This window comes from Manihot esculenta, chromosome 2 (genome assembly GCF_001659605.2).
Source record: "Manihot esculenta cultivar AM560-2 chromosome 2, M.esculenta_v8, whole genome shotgun sequence".
Classification (NCBI taxonomy): Eukaryota; Viridiplantae; Streptophyta; class Magnoliopsida; order Malpighiales; family Euphorbiaceae; genus Manihot; species Manihot esculenta.
The window spans coordinates 14,404,480-14,422,744 of NC_035162.2; the positions used below are offsets into that span (position 1 = coordinate 14,404,480).

Genomic DNA, 18,265 nt, shown 5'->3' on the forward strand with positions numbered 1-18,265 from the left:
AAATTCGATAAATTTATTTTTCAAAAAAAAATTTATCTTTCAAAACCAAATATTTAGTCTATTAACCCATTAATTCTTCTATTTACTATCCAATGAACCAATCTCGATCTATTAATTTTCTCAAGATCTTCGGTTTAACTGTTTGAATCTGATATATCCACCGAATTTTGGTTCATCAAATAATAATAATAATAATAATAATAATAATAATAATAATAAATAGTCAAAATATGAATTGTGCCTTGGACTCCTATCAAACTATAAATAGCGTAACACAAAGTCTTTCAAAATTCACCTAGAACCTTTTGTCATTCTCATAAGATCTTAACTATGGCGGAAGAGAAGCACCAGCAACTGTGTCACTGCAGCCAAAAAGGCGAGAAAGTTGATGATTATAAGGGAGCAGAAGCTGATGTTGGCACCTGCGTCTTGGTATTCTTGAATTCTTCATCATTTTATTATAATATTAATTTTTTGGATTATATATTAAGAGAATAGATTTATTTAATTTGCTTGTCAACAGGAGAAGCACGTCGACATCCGTAAGGTACAAATGGAGATAACTGCGCAGGCTGCAATAGGAATTAAGGGATTTGCCTTCCAAAAGCATCATAAACAGAAAGAAGTCAAGAAAGAGGATGAAAAGAAGCACCAACACCTCTTTTTCCACAAGGAAAGTAGGGAAGCTATTGATTCCAAGCAGGAGAAGCACCCCAAGTATCTTGAGCACTTGGGTAAACTAGGCATTGATATTACTGGTGCTTGCGCCTTGGTATTCTTCAACTCTAGATCATCTTATAATATCCTTTTTTTTTAATTTTATATTATAAAATAACATTTATTTAATTTGCTTGTGTTAGAATGAGAAGTATAAGGAAAAGATAGGCTTAGCTCATGCCCATATCCACAATGTAAAAGCACAAATAGGTGAAGCAGCTGTGCGAGGAGCTGAGGAATTTATCTTCCAAAAGCATCTTGGGAAGAAAGAAGCCAAGAAAAATAAAGAATTGCATGAAAAGAAGCACCACCACCTCTTTTACCCCCACAAGAAAAGTCAAGAAGCTATTGACTACAAGGAGGAAGAGAAGAAGCACCACGAGCATCTTGAGTGCTTTGTTAAACTAGGTGCTGGTATTACTGGCACTTCTGCCTTGGTAATTTTGAACTCTTTGATCATCTTATAATAATAGTAATTAATACTTTTGAACTCTTGATCATCTTATAATAATGGTAATTATCTTTTTTGGATTGTATATTATAAAAATAACTTTATTTAATTTGCTTATATCAGAATGAGAAGCATAAGGAAGAGAAAGACTTAGAGCATGTCCAGATTCACAAGGCAAAAGTAGAGATAGCCGCAGCAACTGCTAAAGAAGTTGAGGCATTTACTTTCCAAGAGCATCATGAGGAGAAAGAAGCCAAGAAAAAGGATGAAGAAGTGCATGAAAAGAAGCACTGCCACCTCCTTTACCACGAGAAGGAAAGTGAGGAAAATATTGACTACAATGAGGAAGAGAAGCACCAAAAGCATCTTGAGGACTTGAGTAAACTAGATGTTGGAAATACTGGCGCTTGCACACTGGTATTGTCGAACTAATAATGATAATAATTGTTTTCTTTTGGATTCTATATTAAAAAAATAGTTTTTTTTTTAATTTACTTATGTCAACATGAGAAGCACGAGGAAAAGAAAATTTCAGAGAATGCCCACAGTCACAAGGTAAAAGCAGAGGTAGAAGCAGGAGCTGCAGCAGGAGCTACAGGATTTGCTTTTCATGAGCATCATGACAAAAAAGAAGCTAAGAAAGAGGATGAAGTATTGCTTGAAAAGAATCACTACTACCACTTGTATCACCACAAAGAAAGCGAGAATGTTGTTGATTACAAGGAGGAGGAGAAATACTACAAGCATTCTGAGAACTTGGGTAGGCTAGATGTTGCTGCTACTGGCGCTCACGCCTTGGTACTCTTAAATTCTTGATCATTTTATAAATATTTTTTTTGGATTACACATTATGAATATAAATTTAAATAATTGACCTATGTAAGCATGAGAAGCGCGAGGAAAGAAAAGACTCAGAGAGTGCCTATAGCCACAAGATAAAAGAGGAGATAGATGCAGCAGCTGCAATAGGAGCTGAGGGATTTGCCATCCACGAGCAGTATGAGAAGAAAGGAGGCGAGGATGTTATTGATTACAAGGAGAAGGAGCACTACAAGTATTTTGAGCAGTTGGGTGAAATGGATGCCAGTACTGCTAGAGCTCATGCCTTGGTACTCTTGTATTTTTGTCATCTTGTAATAATAATTTATTATTTTTCTATTACAGATTATCAAAATAGATTCGTTAATATGCTTATTTTATGTCAGCATGAGAAGCGTGAAGCAGAAAAAGCCCAAGAGCATGCTTATAACTGTGAGGGAAACGAGAAGATAGTTGCAATGTCTGCTATTGAAGCTAAGGGATTTACCTTCCATGAGCATCATGAAAAAAAAGAAGCCAAGAAAAAGGATGAAGAAGAGCATGAAAAGAATCATCGCCACCTCTTTTACCACCAGAAGGAAAGCAAGGAAAATATTGACTATAAAGAGGAAGAGAAACACCACAAGCTTCTTGAGCACTTGAGTAAACTAAGTGCTGGTGTTACCGGTGATTATGCATTGGTATTCTTGAACTCTTGATCATCTACTGATAGTAATAATTGTTTTTTGGATTATATATTAGAGAAATAATTTTATTAAATTTGCTTATACTAGCATGAGAAGAAAACGGAAAAGAAAGATTTAGAGCATGCCCACAATCATGAGATAAAAGCAGAGACAGTTGCAGTAGCTATAACAGAAGCTGAGGGATGTGCCTTCCATGAGCATCATAAGAAAAAAGAGGCCAAGAAAGAGGATGAAGTAGCCTATGAAAAGAAGCACTACTACCACAAAGAAGGCGAGATTGTTGTTGATTATGGGGAGGATAAGCACCACAAGTATTCTGAGAACTTGAGTAGGCCAGATGTTATTGCTGCTAGCGTTTATGCTTTGGTATTCTTGAATTCCTGATCATTTTATGATAATAACTATTTTCTTTGGATTGCACATTACAAATATAAATTTAATTAATTTACTTATTTTAGTATGAGAAGGGCAAGGAAAAGAAAGACTTAGAGCATGCCCACTGCCACAAGATACAAGAGAAGAAAACTGCAACAACTGTAGGAGGAGTTGAGGAATTTGCCCTTCATAAGCATCATGAGAAAAAGGAAGGTGAGGATGTTGTTGATTATGAGAAGGGGAAGAAGCACCACAAGCATTTTGAGCACTTGAGCGAAATGGGTTTCGTTTCTGCTAGCACTTATGCCTTGGTACCCTTGTATTTTTAATCATTTTATAATAATAATATATTATTATTTTTCTATTACATATAATCAAATTGAATTTCATTAATTTGCTTATTTTATGTCAGCATGATAAGAATGAAGCAAAAAAAGACCAAGAGCATGCTTCTAGCTATGAGGGAAAAGAGGAGACAGCTGCAATGTCTGCGGTTGGAGCTGAGAGATTTGCCTTCAATGAGTATCATGAAAAGAAAGAAGCCAAGAAAGAGATTGAAGAAATCCATGGAAAAAAGCCCCACTACCTCCTTTACCATTACAAGGAAAGCAATGAAGCTATTGATTACAAGGAAGAGGAGAAGCGCCTGAAGCATCTTGAGCATTTGGGTAAATTAGGGGTTAGTGCCGGTGTTGTTGTTGCTGGTGCTCATTCCTTGGTATTCTTGAATTTCTTGATCATCTTATAATAATAATTATTTTTGGTTATATATTTTGAAGAATAATTTTATATACTTTGCTTATGTCGACATGGGAAGCATGAGGAAAATAAGGACTTAGAGCATGCCCAGAGCCACAAGGTAAAAGTGAACATAGGTGCAGCAAGTGGTGAGAGATTTGCCTTTCTTGAGCATCATAAGCTAAAAGGAGCCAATCAAGAGAATAAAGAAGCACATGGAGAGAAGCATTACCGCCAGCTTTTCTACCGCAAGGAAGGCAATGATGTTGTTGATTACAAAGAAGAAGAGAAGCACAAGTATTTTTGAGCACTTCGGTAAGCTGGTGTTGTTGCCTTGGACTTGAATTTTTTTATTATATAATAACACATTATCAAAATATATTCATTAATTTGGTTATTTTTTGTCAGCATAAGAAGTATGAGGCAAAAAGAAACTAATTAAAGTTATAGTTACAAGGAAAAATAGGAGATAGCTACAGCAACTGCGATCGGAGCTAAGAGTTTTGCCAGACTTGAACATCATCAAAAGGAATAAACCAAGAGAAAATAGGATAAACAAACTCAGAGAAAGAAACTCCACCATCTTTATGTTTTTATGTATTTGTGAATGTTTTCATAAGTATTATATATATCCACAAGTTGGATCGAGTTTGGTGTCAAATTAAGCTTTTCAATTGTATTTCTCTTAATTTTGTACGCATTATTCGTGAATTCAGTCTATTATAAATTTAATAGATATTAAAGTAGATTTTATCTATTTATTTTATATAAAATCTATAAAAAAATTTAATACATGATAAATCAAATTCAGATAAATATTTCATATAATTTGATCATATCATAATCATATATTAAAAAAAATAAATTTAAAATAATTTATCTCTGAGAATTTCTATCCACCAATGTGGGTGGCGATATAGAAATTTTATTTAAGGTTCATTTAAAAAAAATTAAGGCATATTTTATTAATTAAGTAAAAATTTAAATATAATCATATCATAATTTATTGGTAAACTTTTTAATCTAAAATTGTAACGGATTGAAAATTTTTTATTTTATAATTCAATATTTGAAGTTTTTACTGCGAACATGAATTAACATAAAAATTAGACTTTTTTTCATCCAATGTAATGTTTAAAAATTATATATACTCTTAAAGGTAAAAATAAAAGGTCTTTCAGAATTTGTATTAAATTAAAAATAGTTAAATTATTATAAAAAAAAATAGAAATTATTGTGAAAATTTCTTTTGTTTTTATATTGATAAATCTGCTTATCAATTAAAATTGTGAGTATTAATATTTGTTTCAATTATTTTAAATTTAATATTAAAAAAATTAAAAGAAATATAGAAACAATATATCCAAATATATTAATTTTTTATTAACTCATTAATTAAATTATTAAATTTAGTAAATATTATAATGATTAAATAAGAGTGTATGCATCAAAATTGAGATTTTCTTATTCATTTGCCAAAAAAAAAAATCTAAGCTTTAAATTGAAATTTATAGCTCTCATGTATTACTCTATCATATGATTAGTGAAAATTTTTTTTTTTCAAATGAAAATTGGAGAATAGAATTTGAAATCTCTTAGATTTATTTAAATATATTTATTATTAAATTAAATCTGTACCATATGTGAGTACAGTCGAATATTAACTTTAAAAATAAATTTTTTTAATTTTTTAGTGTAAATTAAAAAATTAGTCAGAAGTGATAAAATTGAAAAAAGTTAGTTGTTATTTTTAATTAAAGTTAATTAATTTCTTACATGATATTATAATTACATGTCTACCTATAACTTCGATATCATCTTTCTTCAATTTGACCATATTTATATTTTTAAATATAAATTGTCGAAGCTCCTTAATTAAGATTTGATTAATAGGAGTTACCCACTTTCCTTGATTGATTAGTTAAAATGTTTTTTCTTCACTGTTATGGAAAATTCCAGCTAATATCCAAGATATAAATTAATTTTATGTCTAATCAATAATTTTTTAAAATAAATTAAGTTTTGTAATGGCCATATTCATATTTTAAACTAAATTAATAATATTATTATTATTTTAATCATGTGTCAATAATTAATTGAATGGATGTAACACATTCTGGTAAAAACAATAATTATATCAAAAATTGTATTTTTTTTATTTTATCATACATATTGCTTTAATTTTTTTTAAAGGTAAATTAGAAAAAGTGGGATTGATTTTAAATGAATCTTGATATTAAAAAAAATTATTTTTTAGTGGTGTAATGTAACTGGAAATAGATCAATATATAAAATAGAATACCTAATATATAAAATAGAATACGTGAGATAGTTGATGTTTATAAATAACAATTTTAATACTTAGATCAATCAAGTGAGAGAATAATTAATTATTTAGCATTTAGAATGAATGTAAATATATATATATATATTAATTTTTTATATATTAATTTTTATATTGTAAAAAGATAAGAGTTAATTATCGAATCTCTTAAAAATTCGATTAATATCGATTAGTGAATAAAAGTCTGTGATTATAAGAATATATTGAATTGTATCTAATAGTAATTTTTTATAAAATTACTTTCGATTCAAGACAAGACAAGTTTTAAAAAAAGTTATATATTATGAAATTTGAATCTTTCTTTTTATACAAATGTGACTCCATATTAAAACAACAACTTGTAATTTTTTCGATGATCATCACCGCCACATTAATATTAATTTTACTCGATCAGCATTATTAATACAAAAATTTTAATAATTTCTCTTTATTTTTTTATTTAGTTTTAAATATTAATAAATATAAATTTTTTAATGGAGAATTGATATGTGTGGAGCAAAGTTAGATTAAACAATAATAAATATGAATATATGTGATGAATAAAAGAAATGCATGCAGTTGCCAGATGTCCAAATGACAGAGGGAATTTGAATTTTTTTAATTTTTTTTTTTTTTGGCTTTTTGAACAAAACAAGCTTTTGATACTAACTATTATTAGTAGGTGCAACTGTGTTAAGTTCTCATTTCATTATCACTTGTATACTAAGTGATTTGACGTAAGGGGTAAACCAATCCAATTATTTAATATTTAATTTCATAAAATCTCGATTGAATTCGTTTCATTGATTAAATGTTTTAAATTTAAATTTAATTTTTAAATTTATTTATTAAATAAATTAAATAATATTTAATTTGTTAAAAATTACAAATTCAATTATTTTTAAAAATTACAAGAGATTTGAAGAGAACTCTTTCCTTTGCGGCTTTACCACCTCATTATTTTTAATCTTTATTTTATGAAATTGTAGTGAAACACACATTTTCATTATTGAATGCACGTGCGGAACACAAAATGGGCTGCCATGCCTATTATTAGATCCACTTAATTTTCTACCATTTCCTTTCAAATTAAATAAAGTCTCTTTTTTTTAAAAAAAAAAATATTTTATTTTCTCTCAAAGTCTATTAAACACTAATGCATTATGTAACAAATTTTAATTTAAGTAGACAAAAGACAGAAGTATGGCTTACATTCGGGTACCAGTATTCGGTTCAAATCGAAAAAATCGATCGAATTAAATTGATTTAAAATTTTAGTTCGATTTTTTATATATTTCGGTTCGATTCAGTTTTTAATTTTAGAAATTTTAGTTATTTCAGTTTGATTTAATTTTGATCAGAAAAAAAATTGAAAAAACTGAATCGATTAGTGATAATAATATATTTTTTCAATAATATAGAGAAATTAAATCATATTAAAATTAAAATATTTTAATTAAATTTTAAAATATTAAAAATAAAGTGTAAAAAATAAAAAAAATTATTAAAAATCGAAATCGATCAAACCGAATCGAATCAGACCGATTCGGTTCAGTTCGATTTCTAATCAAAATCAGTTCGGTTCGGTTTTTATAAATACTAAAATTTCAATTTATTCGGTTCGATTTGATTTTAAACCAAACCGACCGAATGCTCACCCCTAACTCCAATGGCTTTATCGCCGTCTGCAGTGGGACTTCATGGAGGAGATGGCAGCGTTAACTGTCTATTCTTTGTTTATCTAATCGGAGAGTTGGGTTTTCGGGTTTTGTACTGCAGTTTTCTCTTTCTGTTGGGTCCTAAAATATAATTATAACAAATTTTTAATATCAAGTTAATTTTTTATATAATATTTCATTAGTTATTATTTTTTTAAAATATTTAGTAAAATTTAATATTTTTATGACAGATATAATTAAAAAGTTAATAAAAAATTTTATTTTTTAATATGTGTGAAAAAAATAAAATTGAAAAAATATATATATAAAATGAGGAGAATAATATATATTAAATTTATTTTATTATATAAAATTTTATAATTAATAAATACTAAATAAATAATATAATTTAAATAAAAAATAATATTTTACTAATTATTTATTGTTAGAACTGATCGAAAAAGCCACTTATAAAATATTTATTGGCTACTTATTTAAATGACTTATCAATTATGAGAAAAATAAACCAATCACCCTCTTGCACTCTGTGTGGATAAAATGAAGGAGGGGAAGGAAAATAAAGGAGAGAATTTTATTTTCTTTACTTTCCCACTTTACTTTTTATCTTTTTAGTGAAAAATAAAAGAAAGCGAAAAAAAAATTAACTTGTTTGGAAAGAAGTCAATAAGTGAAAAATGTATGGAAATATCAAATTGTTATTTTTTATAAATTATATTTTACATAATATATCTAAAAAATTTTAAATATAACTAAATCAAATCATAGTTAATTTTTCTTGGAATTATTTTTTATTTTATAATAAATTAAAAAAGTATATTTTAATTTATATTAATTATAACTAAAAGATGATTAAATTATTTAATACACCTTCCACTTTTCCTTCAGAATTGTCCAATTTCTCTCCGTTTTGGAGGGATAAGTTTAAAGAGAAAATAACTATTTAAATTTTCTTTCCATTATCCAAACAGAAGAAAATATATTCCTATTATTTTCCTTTTTTTTCCTTATCCAAACACTGCATTAATGTTTGAAAAAGATATTGATATTGGTTGCTTAAATTTGCCCGCCACTTTTTCCCGCCATTTGTCTCGCACTCAATTTCTGTATAAAATCCCTCACCCTCACCGACCTTTTGGTCCCGAGAAACGTCTCCACTCCCAAAAAAACTCCATTTTCTAATAAAAATGCTCATTTTTAACTTTAATGACGTCATCTACTGAACCACAAATTTGGGGCAACTAGAGAACAACTCACACCCAGGCTAACCATTGTGAGCTTTAAAAAGTTAACTGCGTGGCTTTGTGTCTGCCAATAGATTAAATCACACCCAATCACCTCATGTCAATGATGTACACAATAGCCTCTTACTTTCGCAGCTGCCCTTGTCTTGGTTATATGACGTGGATCGCTTTCAACAGACCGGAACTAGTAAGTATTAGCAGCTGTATCTAACACGTGGAAGGCAAAGCATGTGGGACCGTGGCTTACGTGTATTACTGTCGTGGCATGTTTTCAGTACGATGATAAAAATTATTTGTCATAATTGCGTGATTAGTGTAAGTATTAATGCCATTTATCAAATCTAATCTACTTTATCTATCTATCTATCTATATATATATATATATATATATATATATATATATATATATATAAAAGATAGAATAGTTAAAATATTAATATTTTTCCCTTTGAAATTGTCATTTGATTATTGAATTAGTAATTAAACACCCGTCGGTCTTTGTTTTTGATCCGCGAAACAGTGGCCTTCGAGTTCTCACCATCCGCATGTTCTTTATTTGTATTTCTTCTATTTGTTCCTTTTTTTGTTAGTGCTTAGGTTTGAATTTTATTTTTTAATTTTCCTGTATCAATTTTTTAAGGATTTTGTGTATTGAGCTTTCTGTCTTCTTCTGAGGAGGGTATACTAACGTTTGACATTTTGAGACTACACCTTCTTTTTTGATCTGACAATTGTCCTTCTTAGAAATTTAAGTTCTTTGCTACAATTTGATTTGTTAGTTGTTGCATAAGTTCGACTATAACTAAATTTACTTCTGCTTGGTTTAGTTGTTCGTTTATTTGTAATATGCATGTTGTGCTTGCTCCTTTTGTGCTGTGATACTCTTTTTTTATTGCTTTTCTGGCTCAGTTCTAGTTGATTTTTTTCATTTGTTTCAGACTGTGGTGTCGATGGTCTGATTGGTGGTAGCGATGATCGATGGTTGAATTGAGTTAGATTGTTTTTCTGTTTGGGCTTGGGTTGAATTTTTTAGATAGACCTGTATCTTATATTGATCCACTGAAACTTGTAATGCATACGAATGCATGTTAAAAAAAAAATCAATGATGCAATTAAGATAGATAAACTAACTAAGAAGATATATATGCATTTGTTTTCCTTCATTTAAAAAATTGAAAAAATTACTATTAGTCTCTATATAATATGGTGTAACTCACTAGTTAGTGCCTCCATTTTAAAAAATGCATTAAAATATAAGTCTATTAATTTATTATTCCATCAATTTTTTTATTAAATATTTTACTATTTAATTCTTATAGTTTTGAAAAACTTATTATTTAGTCCCTCATATTTGTTTACTAATTAGTCCATTCGTATTATAGATATTTTAGACTTATTTATAATATTTAACAAGCGAAAAAGACTAATTAGTAGACTTTTTAAAACGTCAAAAATGTTTTAATATATTTATCAAAATCGGTAACCAACTAATAAGTTTATCCATACTATAATGACTAAATAGTAATTCTCCAAATATATATATATATATATATATATATATATATATATATATATATATATATATATATATATATATATATATATATATATATATATATATATATATATATATATATATAAAGAAAATAAGGAATTTTTGTTTTGCCAAACATAAAATTTCATTGCACAAAAAACAAATTATAGCAATAGAGAGAAGGACACTACATAGGCCCTAAAAATACCCGTTCTAAGATATACCCTTCTAATTCTAAGCTTTTTTAAGCCCGAACATAAACAAATCTAGCAACTAAAGCACTTATCGTATGAAGACCTACATATAAGAGAGCAAATCAACGGAGCAAGCGAGTCTTAATAAACTGGACCGACTAACCGATCTGAAACGTCTGAATTTTCTTTTATCTTGATGGAACCAAGAATCATTTAATCATACTTTTGTCATGTGGTATTTTTCTTTAAGTGTTAGTATATAACTTTATTTGAACGATTATTATGTAATATCAAAAATCTAATTACTTTGCTGATTTTGTTTTCGAATGTCAATATATAACTTTATTTGAACGGTTATTATGTAATATCAAATATTTAATAAATTTGCTTTTTTTTCCATGGCGGGGAACTCTTTTCCCCTTGAAGTATAAACTACTCTATACTCAAAGAAAAAATGTCAATCTGACTTTCGAAAGAAATGGGGCAATTATTTAGTGTTATTAACTTGTGAGTATTAAAATAAATTGATTAATATATTTTTTTCATAATTTTAGCATTTTTTTATTTGGTAATTTAAGTCTACATTTATTTGTAAAAAATAATTTGTATTACAGAAAATATTTTACATGAAAAATATTTTTAGTGAAATAATTTATTTTTATTATTTAATTTTAATTTAAAAAATAAAATTTATATATAGAAATATACCAAGAAAAGTAAGTGTTTTTCCTAAAATCACTTATTTTTTTATTAGAAAAATAGTTTTTATTGACTAAATGTTTGAAGTGTTCCAAACGACGCAAAAAATATTTTTCTGAAAATATTTTTTATAAAATAAATAGAGTCTAAATATTTTAACAGTTAGCAATTATTGTAGTCGTAGTTGACTAAATATTATAATTAAGAGAAGTTACATTTAGTCTCAATAGTATGATAAAATTCATTATTTAATTTTTTTATTAAAAAAAGATATATTAAAATATTTTTAAAGTTTTAAAACGTATATTAATGAGTCTCTCCATTAATATTTATTTTTAAATATTATAAAAAAATTTAAAATATACTTAATACGAAAAAATTAATTAATAAACTTTTTAAAAACTCGAAAGATAAACTAATAAATATTTTAAAAATATAAAAATTAAACAGTAAAATATTTAATGATTAAAATTAATAAAAAAATTAATTAATAAACTTTTTAAAATATCAAAAATATTTTAATATATTTTTTAAAATAAAATAATCAACTAATAAATTTTATCATATTACAGAAATTAAATAATCATTTTATCTGTAATTAATAACTTTTCATAATTCACTCATTAAATATTTAAAATATTAATATTTTAGTTGAATTAAAAATATTTAATTTTACTATAAATTTATTGCGGAACAAAAAATTGATTTATTTGTTAGATATTTATTTGATTCAATAATTAGTAAGTTTTCAAATCACAAATTAAATTCTTTAATTATGCTAATCAATTTAAATTTTAATAAATAATTATTAAATAACATAACTTTTTATAATCACATTATTATCTTATAAAGTGTACTTAGTAAAAAGATTTTGATTATTGTTCAATAATTGAATGTATAATAGTAATATCATATTAAGTTTATTAACAGCAATATTAAATAGGCTTTTTGAGTTTAAGTAAAAATATAATTTTATTTTATTTTTATTTTTATTTTATTATTGAGATGGTGCATTTTTATAAATTAATTAAATCATTCATTTTTCAAAAATGTACTTTGGACCCGTTTGTCAATGATTTCTTTATTGCGGGTTGAATGATCACGGGATGTAAAAGTCCCATGTGATATTGTAAGTGAAAAAACAAAAGTAAAAAAAAAAAGCATGGAGAATTTTTTGAGTTAATAATTATATTTAAATAATAAAATTATTATTTTTTTTTAAAAGAAGTTTTAAAGATTATCAATATAGGTAAGCAGTATTCGGTTCAAATCGAAAAAATCGATCAAATCGAATTAATTTAAAAATTTGATTCGATTTTTTATACATTTTGATTTGGTTCAGTTTTTAATTTCAAAAATTTTGATTATTTCGGTTCGGTTTTGATCAGAAAAAAACCGAAAAAACCGAACCGAACCGATTAGTGATAATAATATATTTTTTCAATAATATAGAGAAATTAAATTATATTAAGATTAAAATATTTTAATTAAATTTTAAAATATTAAAAATAAAGTGTAAAAAATAAAAAAATTATTAAAAATCGAAACCGATCAAACCGAACCGAATCGAACTGAATCAGACCGGTTCGGTTCGATTCGGTTTCTGATCAAAATCGATTCGGTTCGGTTTTCATAAACACTAAAATTTTGATTTTTGGTTTATTCGGTTCGGTTCGGTTTTAAACCGAACCGACCGAATGCTCACCCCTAACTATCATATGTTGGAGTAGACAGACGCCACATATCTAAGATGGTGCGTAAATTATAAAATATTTTATTTTATTTAAAAAAAAATTTTCAAAATTATATTTTTAAATATTTAATAAAATTTAATATCTTTAAAATTAATATAATTAAAAAGTTAATAAAAGTATTTTTTTAATACATATAAAAACAACATATATAATATATAAATATAAAAATGAAGTAACTAAAATGTCTAATGGAATGAAAACTTTAAAACTTTTTGGGTAATTTACGATTTAGTCCCTGGATATTACCATTATTAACAAGTCAGTCTCTGTATTTTTAGAAACCTATTAAAACGTCTTTATGTTTTATTTCCGTCAACGAAATAGTCATTCCGTCATATTTTCCGTTAAAATTAGATAAAGGAGAAGAGAGAAAATTTTTAAAATCCAATTTTACCCTCAAATAATAGTCCTTGTATATTACAATTATTAATAAGTTAGTCCTTACATTTTCAAAAATCTATTAAAATATTTTTATCTTTTTTCATATCTATTAAAACGTCCTTATCATTTTTTTATGTCAACTAAATAGTCCCTATCTTTTCTCAGATCTATTAAAACGTCCTTATCGTTTCTTTTTGTCAACGAAATAGTCCCTGTCTTTTCTTTCGTCGTCCTCCTCCTCCTCCTCCGAAAAAGAAGAAGAAGAAAAAGAAGAAGAAGAAAAAGAAGAAGAAGAAGAAGAGAAAGAAGAAGAAGAAGAAGAAGAAGAAGAAGGAGAAGAAGAAGAAGAAGAAGAAGAAGAAGAAGAAGAAGAGAAAGAAGAAGAAGAAGAAGAAGAAGAAGAAGAAGAAGAGAAAGAAGAAGAAGAAGAAGAAGAAGAAGAAGAGAAAGAAGAAAAAGAAGAAGAAGAAGAATGAGAAGAAGAAGAAGAAGAGAAAGAAGAAAAAGAAGCAAAAGAAGAAGAAGGAGAAGAAGCAGAAGAAGAAGGAGAAGAAGAATAATTGATGAAGAAGAAAATGAAGGAGGAGGAAAAGGAGAAAAATAATGGGGGGTAATATAGTCTTTTACTATATTTTTAACGGCAAAAATAGACAGAAGGACTATTTTGTTGACGGAGATAAAACATAAGAACGTTTTAATAGGTTTCTAAAAATATAGGGACTGACTTGTTAATAATGGTAATACTCAGGGACTAAATCGTAAATTACCCAAACTTTTTAACCAATTTATAAAAATATAAAAAAATAATTTATTAATAATAGTAAACTTAAAAATAAAATTATAATTCACCCGAGAAAAAAGACCATAGGTATAGAGAAGTATAGGAGAAGCTGAACTACAAATAATAAAAAAAAAAAATTACAATTTTATTAAAAACTCTAGAATATGACCAAAATTAAAACTTAAAAAAAAAGGGCAATTTAACCCAATCTATTAGACTAAAGACCCAATTATGAAATTTATATAATATACATAGTCCACCATCACATGGACGCGTAATTTATATGTTGGGGCGCTAAAATATTTAGCTAATAGTAAAATTAATATGTTAATTTTTTGCTGAAAATTTAAGAGGCTAAAGATATATAATAGTTTATTAAAAATAAATTCATATTCATCAATAAATATTAGATGGAGTGGTTTGGCATAGTTTTTTTTAAGTAAGATTTTAAAGTACTGAAATCATATTCAGTTTGAATGTGCAAAATGTGGATAGTGATTCTATTTCTGGTATATTTGGGTGTATCTTCCTTTAGGGAATAACAACTACTTGGAGTTGCCATCCCTATATTTTCTCTTTCATTAAGGATAAGGTTTCAAAATAATTGAATAGTTGAAACAACAGTTTTCTAACTATTGCAGGTAGAGAGATTTTGATTAAAGCTTTTTTTTTTTCAGGCTATACATATGTACTATATGAATGTGTTTTTGCTCCCTGTTGTTGCTTGTCATGAAATAAGTGATGATGAATAAATATTGGTGGGACGAAGGTAAAAAAAATTGCAGAGGCATTAACTGACTCTCGTGGGATCGCATGTGTTGTGTTAAAAATGATAGTGGTAGGGTTTTAGAGACTTGTAGAGTTTCAACACAGTTTTATTGGGGAAAAAAGATTGGAGACTTATGGTTACCAATAATACTCTTCTTTATCAGGTACTCAAAGCAAAATATTTCCCTAGGAAGGGCTTATTATCTGCTGAGTTGGGTTCCAATTATAGTTTTGTTTATAAGAGTATTATATCCTCAAAACAGTTGTTGTTACAGGGTGCAAGGGTGATGATAGAAATATTTATGTGAATAGGGACCATGGATCCCAAATGATGTTGGTTTCTTACCTGATGAAGGCCCTTCAGATTTAATGGTACTATGCGTGTTTGTGATTTATTTGTATTTGGAAAACGGCGGTAGCACGTGAATAAATTGATGCATTTATTAGTGTCAATGATTTGAGAGCCATTTTTCGAATTCCTTTGAGTTTGGTGGCTAAATCGAATGTCTTATTGTGGCAAATGACAGACATGGTTTATATACTATGAAATCTGCTTATCATGTCGCATTAAATTTATATAGAGGACAACAGACCTTGAATGGTTCTGTGGGTTGGAAATGGATTTAGAATTTGGATGTGCTCTCCAAGATTGAGGATTTTATTTAGAGAACTTGACGATGTGTCATACCATCTAAAGATAATCTAGTTAGGAGGGGGCGAATATGGATTCTAAGTGCTTGTTTTGTGATGAGAACGAAAATATTAATCATATTTTGCTAGATTATGTTTTTGCAAAGGAGTTATGGAGGTTGGCCGGTATTATTTCGCCTAACAATATTTCTTCATTTCAGGGCCTTTTTAATGATGTTTATGAGGGCTTGGGACGTGATAGAACTACACATATCTCTGTGCATACATGGAAATTATGGCAAGTCATAAATGATCTCTTATGGTCAAATGTTTTCTCTAATCGGCAGCAAGTTCATATTGTAACAAATAGATATTATCGTGAATACAAATAGTTCAAGCAAACTTGCCGAAATGTTGTCCAGTCTACTCTTTTGGTATCCAACAATCTAGCTATAACTTTAGTTACATCACCATCAACGAAATGGTTTGCATTTGCATATGGATTATTTTTGCATAATAAGTTTTTTTCTGGTTTGGGGTGCTGTTTAAGGATGTGGAGGGTGCTTTTACAAGGGCTATAATATGTTTTATAAAAGATGCTGGCAATCTGGCCATTTTGGAAGCGATGGCATTCAACAATGTCTTAATTATGCTAAAGATTGCTTTTCCTTACCTGGTTGTGTTTTCATTGACAACCAAACTCTTCTTTTTGCTTTAAATTCGAAACAATTAGATAATTTTGAATTTGGCGGGATTGTGTTTGATTATAAAGATTCTTTTAATGTAAGAACCGATATTATTTTGTATTGAATTAGACGTTTCAAGTAAAGTCAGTGTTAATTTGTTAGTTAGAGTATCAATTTATCATCAACGTTTTCAAATGTGGAGTAAGTTTTCTGGTCTGGTACTTGATTATTACTCTTTGAATATAATAAATTGTCTCTCAATTAAAAAAAAAAAAGTTAAATTCATGGCAAAACCCACACATACCATGTGCTCCAATACAACAATACCACACATACTTTTCTTCCCCATCAAGTAAACACATACAACAAGTAAAAAGCTAAGCAGCCTAACTCTGCTTTTTTACTATTTTTTTCTTTAAAAAATCCTTAGCTTTATTATTATTATTATTATTATTATCATTATTAAAGGAATCCACATAATAAGGTAGGTATAATTAATTTTTGGTCAATAAAGTGAGGGTTAGGTTTAAAGCATTTGTAAATTATGTTCAACATCATTCTCGACCGTTGCAAACCAAATTAACGTATACACCAAAAATAATGTGCAGAAACGTCTCCCATAAGTCTATAATGCTTATCCTTTTTTGGGTGATAATTAATGTTAAGGTAATTTATAGTATAGTTTTTAAAATTTGATCAAATTTATGTATTTTTACTTGTTTTAAAGTAAATAATTTTTATTTTTAAAATTTTATTTTATTACTAAAATAATAATTATATTAAATTTATCGCTAGTCAATTATAATTTAAAAATGTTAATTTAAATTAAAGAATTAAATTGTTACAAATATATTATAAAAATAAATTATTATACATATTAAAATTAAAGAATTTAAATTATTATAAAAACTAAATTGAATGATTAAATTATTGTAGTGTTATAGTGAGTTGTAATAAAAAGAACTATTTTGTTATCAGATTAAAATTTTAACATTAAATTGTATCTAAAAAAATAAAGTAAATTTTGTGAATTTTATCAAATTTATAGAATATTATAAATTACTCTTATATAAAATTAATAATTAATGGGTTTGTTATGGAGTAATAATTAATCTCTAAATAAATTTTATCTTATGATATTTATTAATATCGAAAATGAGATTAATTATTAATATCTTTTATATTTGATACAATAAAATAAAAAATAAAAAATTTAACTTATTTAACCTAATACAATGAATATTCAGTAATATATTCACCTCATGTTATAGGACTTTAGATTTTTTCATTTTCTATATCTCGTGATATTTGAAATTATCGGTTATCACTCTACTACCAAATATCGTTAAGGTAACTTTTTATATTTATATTCTAATTTTAAAATATTGAATAATAAAATTAATCATAATCTTAAAATTTTCATATTTGTTTTAATTTTAATAATTTATTTTAATTAATTTTGATAAAGAATTTATAGTGCATTCCATACAGATTTTGTCGGTGGTAAGTACATATAAATAAATTTGAGAGATTTCAGGTTCTACTCTCTTAATTCTCGATACCCATTATAAAAAAATCTAAATATTTACATTATTTTATATTTATATTTAAAATTTTAAATTTTAGATAATAAAATTAAACTTTTTTTAATTTATTATGATTATAACTAAAATAATTAAATTGAATCCGAGAAAATTAATGATAAATTATAATATAATCTCTAAGATTTTATATTAATAAATATATTATTTTTTAATTTAAATTTATATTTAAAATACATTTATTTTATATTTATCGTATATAATATTA

General features: G+C 26.6%; 1 protein-coding gene across 6 annotated transcripts; it reads left to right on the forward strand.

Moving 5' to 3' along the window:
• The first annotated feature begins 273 nt into the window (after positions 1–273).
• On the forward strand, positions 274–4,443 carry LOC110603184. Of its 6 annotated transcripts, none has more exons than XM_021740895.2 (12): positions 274–432; positions 524–772; positions 861–1,154; positions 1,292–1,585; positions 1,682–1,966; positions 2,053–2,277; positions 2,374–2,667; positions 2,761–3,039; positions 3,132–3,359; positions 3,461–3,766; positions 3,866–4,103; positions 4,191–4,443. In XM_021740895.2, the coding sequence occupies exons 1-11, from the start codon at positions 331–333 to the stop codon at positions 4,091–4,093; spliced, it is 2,784 nt and encodes a 927-aa protein (XP_021596587.1). In that variant the 5' UTR covers positions 274–330; the 3' UTR covers positions 4,094–4,103; positions 4,191–4,443. The 6 variants fall into 6 exon arrangements, with proteins under 6 accessions (XP_021596587.1, XP_021596594.1, XP_021596580.1 ...); XM_021740902.2 differs by having other exon boundaries at positions 3,866–4,101; positions 4,195–4,443; XM_021740888.2 differs by having other exon boundaries at positions 3,866–4,083; positions 4,195–4,443.
• Positions 4,444–18,265: the final 13,822 nt, after the last annotated feature.

What these genes read in the sequence shown, in the direction of transcription:
- LOC110603184 (XM_021740888.2), top strand. Translation starts at nt 331, where the DNA reads ATGGCGGAAGAGAAGCACCAGCAACTGTGTCACTGCAGCCAAAAAGGC. An exon ending in ATGTTGGCACCTGCGTCTTG is followed by an intron (nt 433 to 523) that starts GTATTCTTGAAT and finishes GCTTGTCAACAG; the next exon opens with GAGAAGCACGTCGACATCCG. An exon ending in TTACTGGCACTTCTGCCTTG is followed by an intron (nt 1,155 to 1,291) that starts GTAATTTTGAAC and finishes TGCTTATATCAG; the next exon opens with AATGAGAAGCATAAGGAAGA.